General features: G+C 39.0%; 1 protein-coding gene across 2 annotated transcripts; it reads right to left on the bottom strand.

Moving 5' to 3' along the window:
* Nucleotides 1-6154: 6154 nt before the first annotated feature.
* LOC124193281 (DNA repair protein REV1-like) lies at nt 6155-10350 on the bottom strand. Of its 2 annotated transcripts, none has more exons than XM_046587045.1 (10): nt 9829-10350; nt 9118-9760; nt 8580-9058; nt 8139-8513; nt 7986-8078; nt 7793-7921; nt 7545-7728; nt 6704-7476; nt 6424-6644; nt 6155-6357 (listed from the first exon to the last, which is right to left on the bottom strand). In XM_046587045.1, exons 1-10 carry the CDS (start codon nt 9880-9882, stop codon nt 6237-6239), a joined length of 3072 nt encoding a protein of 1023 aa, XP_046443001.1. In that variant the 5' UTR covers nt 9883-10350; the 3' UTR covers nt 6155-6236. The 2 variants fall into 2 exon arrangements, with proteins under 2 accessions (XP_046443001.1, XP_046443006.1); XM_046587050.1 differs by having other exon boundaries at nt 9833-9975.
* Nucleotides 10351-10383: the final 33 nt, after the last annotated feature.

Raw genomic sequence — 10383 nt, 5'->3', positions numbered from 1 at the left:
GTATGCTAATTTCAAAACTGAAGCTTACGTCCAAAATGAAATACACTTCATTTTTTGCCAGGTCTAATGTAGACAGTTTCTTGTCTTCCATCCAGTTTGGCGGCATACCTCGCTAAGGTGAACAGCAGGTCAGATAAACTAAACATGAGTGATTTTTAATTAGAATAAAAGAAAAATTTTAAGAATATAACACGGCTTTTCCCTACCGATTGACGTATTTAAGTGTTTCTGGGTTTATCTGTTGCTCCCGAACAATGGGTACAATTGCTCTTTCGGCTCTTCGACAAACTGTTCGAGCAACATGAAGTGACGAGCTTGCTTTTCCTCCACCCTGTGTATGCAAAAAAAAAAAAAAAAACAACCATAAACATGCTACCTGGCAATAAAATAAAGTTTCAGATATATTACTGGCAGAATAAAGTTTTCCAGAGGTGGAAGGTGATTAGTGTAAGAATCTATCCATTCTTCTACTTCCTCAACATGCCCAGTGTTGGAAATGGAACTCTTGTTGGCGGTGTCGACCGTTCAACTTCCAAGATTGAGATAAGAGATGACACCTTTGTTGTTGCTAGTTCGTCCTTATATTTCACACTGCCGTATAATACAGCATTTTGGTATTTCAATAGTTGGTTTAGGGTTGAGTAGGGTAGGGAACAATAGATTGAATGGGAAGAGAGGGTAAAATCGGGGCCCTCTGTTGAGGTCCCTACAAATTACACAGAATTAACAGTAGCAATAATGTCGATCACTGTTGGGATGCAATAAATTCCCAACACACTCCCCAGTAGAGCCCGTTCAATTGGCTCGACATCCTGATCGACTTGATATCCGTTGGATTAGAGATCTGAGAATGCGGTTGAAGAAGGATGGCCGGATGGCCTGGATTACGAGGAGCTGTTTCGTTGACTGGCTACGGATTCAGTTAATTGTCCATTCCATTTGATTCCGATTGAGAGTTGGCTGACTCTTTGGAAGTTTGCCACCAGGATCCCATACCGATTGGTGTGTGTTGGAATCTTCTTCAATGTCCTTTAACACAAGAATATTTTTTAGAAGATGTGAAACGATTTTGTTTGGTACCTGGGTTAACGAATAAGAGAACAGCAACTGGTTGATGAGATGTTCTTCTATACTTGGTAACCTTGAGATGCGTTTAGGAGCTGGTTTTACTGGCTCCAAGCGCTTCCGTTTCATTGAGTTTTGTTGATTGGCCAATTCCGGAAGAATTGCTGCTTGACTGCACGGCGATCTGAACTTCGGAATGATTTCTTGGTTGCTTTCTACGTTTGTTGAATTGACAAATGCAGCGGCTTCTTGAGGATTTTCTTTCGAAGCTTCCTGGATTTCTGGCGACGATGATAAATTTCCAGAAGAAGAGAAGTTGGTTTGTTTAAGTTGACTCGGAAAAGAGTTAAGTGTTTCCAGCGATGCAGCTGGCCTTCCCGAGGGGAAAAAAAGAAAGGTAGGAATATCCTTTTCTTTGGAGCCGGCTGGCGGAATCCTAATAATTGAATCTTTAGTTTTTAGACAATTGAATGTGTCAGGAACTTCTGCTTGATAAGTAGGAGTTTCTTGATGACTAAGAGAGTGAGGAGCTTCTGCCGGATTGGCTGGAGCTTTTTGAAGATTGAGAGTACCAGGAGCTTCTGCCGGAGTAGCTGGAGCTTCTAGAATAATGAGAGGACGAGGAGCTTCTGCCGGAGTAGCTGGAGCTTCTTGAATAATGAGTGTGCAAGCAGTTTTTTCGTTGCTAGAGGAGCTCAAGAGATTTTTGGACTCCACTGCATCTACACCATCTAAGTTTGCAAATTTGAGGTTAGTTGCTTTCAGCTCGTCTTCAAACCTTTTTTCGTCTTTGTTTCCACTGGATTTGACCGGAATATCTGAGATTGATAGCCCTTTTTTTGGTCGTTGTTGGAGACTGGCTGTTCCAGGCTCCTTTTCCATCGGGACTTCTTTTGACTGGGCTGATTTGACGTTTTGGTCGCTGTAGCAACTTTTCGCGTTCGATGATGGGATTTTTTCTGCTCCTTCCAGATTTGCTGAGTTTTCTAACTTTGAAACAAAGGAATTATTTTCTTTTATTTCGTTCCTTTCAAACCTTTTTTTGTCGGGATATCCGTCTGGCCCATCCGGAGAATCCGAGAGTGAGTCTCCTTTTTTCGGTGGGTGAGGGAGACTGGCCGTTCCAGTCTCTTTTTCTTCCGTCTGGATATTTTCTTTTGACTGGTATGAAGGGGTGTTTTGAAAACTACAGCTTGTTGTCGTAAGCGACGACACTTCTAGTGGAGTTGGGTTTGGCACTAATACTGCTGCAAATTGAGATGTTGAGAGGGTTTTGAGAATTGACTCTATTACTGGATTTGTTTGAGAAGCTGGCTCCTGAGAAGCTGTTGGTGATAAGTTGACATCTCCTGGAGCGACGGGCACTGAAAAGGCTGTTGAGATGGCTGCGATCACCTGACTGATTATGTCCCGATTGAGTTGTGCTTGGGTTGCTGCCTGGTTTGCTGCCTGGGTTGCTGCCTGATGTTGGAGAATTTGGAGCATTCTTTCTCTGTCCTTCTCCCATTCTTCGTCATCTGCTTCCTTTTCGAGTTTGTCTAACCATTCTCTTCGTTTTTTCTTTAAGATGTGAATTTTGGCGACAATAACATCGTCCATTGTTTGGTACATGGTGTCGATGTCTGCATTGATCTCTTCTTGGTCTTCGCCTTCTTTGTACATTTCAGCCTGGACCCTTTTTGAGAATATCTCATAAGTTTTGTAGAATCCATCTAGCTTTTTTTCTAATTTTTCGACTTCGATAAACGCTTCCAACGTCATTTCTGTTGATTTGTACGTTTCGACGAGGTTAATGATACGGGTGATATGCTTTTTAATTAAAGTTCTTGCGTAATTTGGAGCCATTGTGAGTTGGAGGTGGCTCCTAAGGAGCTGCTGAGAGTACGAAAAGAAGATAATTAGTTTAAATTAATGTTTTGATTAAGTTGATTAGCCTTTTTGTTTGTTGTTCTGCTCGGTCTTCGGAGATTCGTGGTGCCGAATTAAATTCTGCTGTCTTTTCCACTTTCTTTGAATTCCTTTATGTGAAGATATCTGCAAAAACTGAATGATTTTGGAGCTAGGGTAATTTTCTAGCTCCTTACAATCCCACAAACGGCATAATAACAATTTTTAGGAAAGAGAATTTAAAGAGTTTTTGCCGCAAGACGGCGGTTTCTAATTCCCAATTTTGTGCTCAGAGGGCGCTTTGTGCCTTCTCAGAAAAAGAGAAAGATTTCCCTTTAAGCAAACAAAAAATGCAAGAGCGTAAGAGCGCGAGATTTGTTTCGAAATGGCGGAAGGCCTTTGTAAATAGAGAGAGAGAAAAAAAATTCAAGTTTTAATCACCCTAAGGCGCACACGAGGCGAACGCGTTGAAAGGGTAGAGAATTTTCCCGCGTTTTTTCCAGTTTAAAGGGGAAACCGGCCTAGCCCCCCAAAAAAGAGAATATTTTTCTGTCGTATTTAGAGAGATCGTTGTGCCTTCTGAGACAGAGAGAGATTTACCCAAATGATTGAATAACAAACAATGCAAATTAATTCAAAAAATGAGAGAGATTTGTTTTCGGGAAATGGTCTAAGGCCATAGCAAAGAGAGCGATAATTTATTTAAGTCTTTTCACCCTGGGGCTCACACGAGGCGAACTCATTGAAGGGTTAGAGAAGTTCCCGCGTTTTCCCAATCTAAGAGGTAGGGAAGCAAGCCCCCCCAAAAAAAAATTCTTGAAAGGAAAGAGATTCCCGCGTTATCCCATTTTTAAAGAACGGGCAGTGAACCCAATCAGCTGAGATTCGTTTTTACAATGCCGGGAGGCGTATCAAGAGATAGAGAGGGAATTTAACCTAAGGCTCACACGAGGTGAACACGTTAAAGAGGTAGGGAAGTTCCCAAGTTTGCCCAATCTTAGATATTGGAAAGCAATATCCCCCCAAAAAAAAAAATTTGTTGAAAGGGAAGAGAGAATAATCAACTTAGGCGATGATAATTTACGTGACAAAAAAAGAAATCCCCCTTCAAAAATGATTTAGGAATCCTATTTTAATTTTAAGAAACTTTGAGGAAATATTTTAGCTTTAATTCAAGAGAGAGAAGAAAAATAATTTACTGTTTAGAGGGATCTATTTGCTTACTAGACCCCTGAGAACAAGTTAAACTCAGAGAGAGAGAAAAAGATTCTAATAAATGACTGACCTGCCATAATTAAACACAATTTTCTTTGATAAATGGCGGCAATGATTAAGCAAAAGGAGATAACGAGAGAAAGATTTGAGTGTGATAGAGCGAAACTAACTTAACACTGGTTGGAGAAAACTCCGGTTCGAAGGACCATGTTGGAAATGGAACTCTTGTTGGCGGTGTCGACCGTTCAACTTCCAAGATTGAGATAAGAGATGACACCTTTGTTGTTGCTAGTTCGTCCTTATATTTCACACTGCCGTATAATACAGCATTTTGGTATTTCAATAGTTGGTTTAGGGTTGAGTAGGGTAGGGAACAATAGATTGAATGGGAAGAGAGGGTAAAATCGGGGCCCTCTGTTGAGGTCCCTACAAATTACACAGAATTAACAGTAGCAATAATGTCGATCACTGTTGGGATGCAATAAATTCCCAACACCCAGAGTCAAATTCTGTTTTCTTCAAATGTGCTTCACGAGCTGAAGAATATGGTGTTGCTATACAGGCATTTACATCTTGCAAAATACACTGGATTCTTTGAAGATGGTCAGTGTATGGGTGGCCATTTTCCAAACCAAATTCCCTTGCAAGCCTTATTGTTTAAACATAAATTTTAGAGAGTATGTTAGGTTAGTTAATCACAATCAGTATCTTATACCCTATACAGGAAGCAAGTTCATCCACTGCACCCAGAGCCTGAAATATGTTGTCATCCTTAGCACGCCTTTCTCCCGTAAATGTTGATGTCATTCCACCATCTCCAGTTTTCGTGTATATTTTAAGAAATCCTTTTGATGAGGGTGGTATACTTTTATCTTTGGATGAGGAACTATACAGACTGGACAAATTGATTCAAAGAATCAATTATTAAAAATAAATTACTTTTGATTATTCATTTCAAAATTTTACCATGAGTTGGATCCCATGAAAACAGCATTGTGTTGAGAAAACATTAATGGTATTTTTTGAATAAAAGTAAAACGTTTACTTATAAGAAACCTAGCCATTTTTCAAAAGTAAGCATTGAATTCTATTTTTTTTTTTATTTATGAACACACGAATTTTAGTCTAAACTAAACTTGATAACTTATCGTCTGCTTTATAACAACGTTGCAAATTATATTAAATGAAAAATCAACAGGTTGATTCGAATTTCGATTTCTAGTTAATTCTTAATTGATTAGTTCCTAATATTTTAACTTTTGTACTATTTAATTAAAGTAATAAATAAATACGACTTTAATGTCACTTCTCAAAAATAAAAATTTTAATTTGCAGAAATTGCAACACAGCACTTGCTGAAGCACTTGACGTATAAGTAGCGCTGAACATAAATAATTTCGGTTTTCTTAAGGTAATGAATTTGGTTTTCTGAAGATATTTGAGAGTACTGAAAAGTTCTTTTCATTTGTTCAGTTTTCGGCTCAAAATAGTCGTTTACGGACATATCGCCTCGCATAGTCGCACGAAGGTAAGTGATCGCAAAGTTACACCGAAGTCTATTGCAGCAGATTTAGTTACCAAATGGTGCGAACACACCATGATTCAGCCTCTTCACTTACCTTCACCAAAACGTTATCCCCAATTCTCCACCAAAGAATTTCCAGCAACCGCTGATTTCCGCCCAACGACATTAGCAGCAAAACAAAGAGCGCAATGGAATCGAACAAATGCTTACGTGCCAAACCGAAATGCGCCAGCGGCAACGGAATTTTCCTTCATATTAGATCCGCTGATTTTCGTCGTCAGGAGTGGCGGACATTTGATGCTCAGCAGTAAAAGAAAAGAAATAAAGGTTTAGTTACAATAAAACAATTAATAGTTCGTTCAAAAATGATTCCGCTGATTGCCTGTAATATTGCCTGGACCTGCCGTGAATCCTGACAGCAATTAACCTTGCAATAAGGGATGCTAGTTGACATAATAAGAATTTAAAATTAAGAATGATTTATTCAAATTAATGAAATTTGGAAACGAAATCTTTGTTTTAACCAAGAAAAAATAATGATCAGTTAAGAAACCGGAGACGGTAGTTTCAGTGGAGCATTGTAATGCTGTATCACATAGAGTTGCGTATTATTGATAATATCCTCAATCGCACGTTTCCAGGAATCGTTTATATCACTCCCCCTTCTGATGTGAAACAAAAATTTTATGAAACATGAAATAAACGAATCATTTGAAAACATTTTCAAATACCTTTTTAGAAAAAGAATGATTGGCTCAATCTTGTGCAATTCTTTATTATTCACCAAACTTGCAAGGAAACTAGAGACTGCTTCGCAATCTTCGTTTTCAGGTACATCAGTTGAAGAAAACCATTCAATCAACAACTGGCGAATTTCAGGCAGAGTAGTTGCACCACTCAACCCTAGTTCTTCTTTCAATACTTCAGGAGGTTGAACTTGAACTTCTTTTTTCTAACATAAAATTGAACTATTCAAAATTTGCTGACCGAGAAAATTCTAAATTTTATTACCTCTTCCGGGAGAACAGCAATTGGAGCTCTAACAATAGGCTGAATTTTTGCTTTAGAAGGGGCGTTCGGTTTCGTCTTCCGCTTCACTTCTGCTTTTGTCTTCCCGCTTCCCAGTTTGCTGGTAGCTTTGGCAGGAGATCGTTGAGGTTTGAATATACTTTTCCAGCCTTTGACCGGCGAGGTTGCTTCGGCTTTGCGTTGTTGAATGTCTCTTTCAATTTCCGTTTTAATATCGTCAGGCAATGCTGACCAATAACTGGCGTCTATGTCCGCTACTTCTTCAATGCCGTCGTAGGATACTGGATTCTCTGATCGGGAAGTGCCAGCAGAGTTCGACGTTGGTACCGAGGAGCCATTCACAGATGACGATGTTGTAGGTTTCATTGCAAAACTATTCACTTCACTTAAAGCGATTCCCTTTCGGTGATATTCTTGAATAATGTCGTTCTTTAAATCGTCAGGAAGTTCGTTAAAGACGGCAGAATCAATCTGAGAAGCTGAGGGAAGTTCAAAGAGAGAAGGTGGGTGTTGTGTTTCCCTTGTATCATCCTTCTTCTCCTTATCAACTGTTTTAGAACTAGCTGGTTCCAGGATTTCACGTTCAGGTTCGGTTACATCCGCCACTGTTGTTACAACTTCTTCTGGTGGCACTATCCTTGAGCGGGCTACAAAATTGAGAAGAGAGTTCTGTATCGGTTGTTTGCCTTTGAATACGTTATCCTCTACAAGTTTACTAAACTGAATGCCCATTCCCCGCAACTCGCAGCAATCAACTGTAAAGAATAATTGAGATGGGTTAGAATAATATGGTTTGTGCAGGATAAGGTATATAGCGTACTACCTTTGAGTTGTTTCAAAAGGATTTGAACTTCTTTTTCGACGATTTTGGTGTCGCGAGTGGCAGAACACAATGTTGTGGATCGAGAAATGCTATCACATACTCCGTGACCCATAAATTTCGCTGTTTCTACAGGGGCATCTTTGGCGCGGATTTTGAGCTTCAAAGTCAACAGTTTTCCTCTCACCTAAAGAGACATTTAACAAAGTTAAAATTGCTTTCGCTGTTAAAAAAATGTTTAAATTAATTACGTGAATTTCTTCCATTCGTTTGGACACTTCAATGGACAGTTCTTGAACGAATTTGTGCATTTCCTGATCATTTGCGAAACGAATTCCATAATTTATATCTGCCGAAACAGATTTTCGAACGTGGTCCGTCTATGTGGACCACGCAATATTAACAATTTTGAAATGGAAAGTTAACCTGAGACTGAGATAATACCTTTAGAGCGCGTTTATCTTCTCCCCGGCACATATGATATAATGTTTGTCCTTGCTTTTGACCAAACTCTTGTTGGAGCTTTCCCAAGCTTACCTGATTTTCAGAAACACAATTACATATTTGTTTAATGAAATAGAAGCTATGTACACATACTTGCTGCATTTCAACACAAGTGCGAACGCCCATGCCATGAAGTCGATGAGCCATGGACCTTCCGACACCCGGCAGATCTTCAATTTTGTGGTCCTTCATAAATTCATTCATGTCTTTCTTGTTGATATAAAACAGTCCGTTCGGTTTGGCTTTTTTGGTTGCAAGCCTAGCCATCAGCATATTCGGGCCCATTCCGACAGAGGCGTTACATTGTGTCTTATTAAAGATGACTTCTTTCAAATGAGTAGCAAACTCGGCTGGCGTGAGTCCACTTTGGCGCAAAACGGAGGTAATGTCTGCGTACAACTCATCACAGCTGACGGCTTCCAAGTCCAAAGTGTACGCGGCAACAGTATTGTACAGCGAGGTGGACACCTTAAACACGCCCACAAACGGAAAAATGAATTAAAGATTTTAAATAATTGATTGTAAATGTATTACCTCCTTGTATCCTTCAAAATCGTACGGAATGGCAACCAGATTAGGACATAATTTCAAGGCACCTCCCATGAACATTCCGTTATAAATTCCAGCTGCGCGAGCTTCGTAGCTACACGAAGCGATTTCGGACATGGAACAAGTTTCATCCAAATCCTGAAGTCGTGGAAAAACATCTGAAAGCGTAGCCACCGTATCAACAGCATTGCTGTTATTTTCTGAAAATTTCGATTTTTTGATCCAATGTTCTTTATAGCAGTCGAATTCATATTCTCGATTGCTGCCTTCGCGTCTTGGAAGCGGTTTAGCGTCAGCTCTTGCATGGGTCACAACAACCGGTTTACCCACCAACGATGGATAGTTGCGCAGTCCAACCGAGACAAAGAAGCAATCCATGTCAATGTGCATGAAAACAGTTTCTTCACACTTGTAGTTTCCTAGGCAACCAGTCAAGTTCTTCCAGTTTTCAATACTTTCCATACCTAAATTTTTAAATATTACATGTAATTGCATTAATAAAATGCTGCTATCAAAATTGTACCTGGAAAAACACCATCATTTTTCTCTCGAAGCTCAGTCACATGTCTTTTGAATAACGCTCCCATTGTGGAAATGTGGTGAAGCCTTGAGCGTTTGTAAAATTCAGATAAAAAATCGTCTTCTCCTGCGCGTTTCATTTCTCTTGAATGTCTAGTAATATCACCAGGTGGAACAGGTTCAGAGGAATGTGCTTCATCAATTTTTCTTTCTATTGCTGTTTGATTGTCATCATTTTTCTTCTGTATTGAAGCAATGTCCAACTTTTGTTGCCCTTTGTCTAAAGTTAGCCCAGTGTAAAGCAAATAGGGCTTCACATCCAATAACATATTGGCTTTCAGACTTTCAACAATCCATTCTGGCTTAACAAATTTTTCGTCGCCCTTGAGTTTCTTGATTTTAGCACCACACAAGTTGGACGCAATTATATGAGTAGTCGTTTTTGAATTATAGTAATGGTGGTAAACTCCTCCATTGGCCAGCATGATGCGCTTCAGTTCTTCTGCAGTTGGACTGGTATATCCATTGACAAAAATTGCAACATTTGAAAATACATTGCTTAGTTTATCATCTTCTTGTACTTCATTGAATTGTTCATTCAAATACTGATTTTCTAGTTTAGAAATTTTTGCTGCCATATAACCCCCCTGTAAATAATGATTCCAAATATGAATAACATAATTAGTAGTGTCAGAAGTCGAATAAGTCGTCTCACCCACTCTGCAAATCCATTATCGTCCCTATTTTTCCTTTTACCCCTTCCAGCCATCGTTTAATAAAAAAGAAAATCTCAACACTTGCAAGAAAATTTTCCACTACATTTGAGTTTGCTGTGCACGTTTGTTTACATAAATTGTTTCAAAAAATATCACTAGATGGCAGAAGAAATTGCGCATTGCCAGATATTGTAAATCGCGTGTTCGGAAAAGATATTTTGAAATTTTAGTTTTTAAAAAATTAAATAAAACTACTGGATCAGGACTGTTGTTATTCTTTTTGAAAGTGTGGAAAGACACAAAAAAAGATATGCCAATTACTAAAGAAGATTTGAATGTTATCAGGAAAACAAATCTCAAAATGTAGGAAACAAAGGAAGAGCATGGGAAGAGGAACGCCCAAAGTATTTCCTGTTTGAACAATTATAAAACTTCCCAAATGTATAGCAGATGATGATGGCCGGAGATAATTACATGTATCCTCTTTTTCATTTGATGGTTTGCCAGGGGTATTATCTTCATTCGTATTTGTGTGTTAATCAGAAGAAGACGAT

The sequence above is a fragment of the Daphnia pulex genome, chromosome 1, assembly GCF_021134715.1.
Source record: "Daphnia pulex isolate KAP4 chromosome 1, ASM2113471v1".
Classification (NCBI taxonomy): Eukaryota; Metazoa; Arthropoda; class Branchiopoda; order Diplostraca; family Daphniidae; genus Daphnia; species Daphnia pulex.
Note: the sequence above shows the minus strand (reverse complement) of the source record. Positions and strands in the feature narration are given on the sequence as shown.

Coding starts and splice junctions, on each gene's coding strand:
- LOC124193281 (XM_046587045.1), bottom strand. CDS start 9,882: ATGGCTGGAAGGGGTAAAAGGAAAAATAGGGACGATAATGGATTTGCA. Junction 9,761..9,828: donor ATAATGGATTTGCAGAGTGG/GTGAGACGACTT, acceptor CATTATTTACAG/GGGGGTTATATGGCAGCAAA. Junction 8,514..8,579: donor ATTTTGAAGGATACAAGGAG/GTAATACATTTA, acceptor GGCGTGTTTAAG/GTGTCCACCTCGCTGTACAA.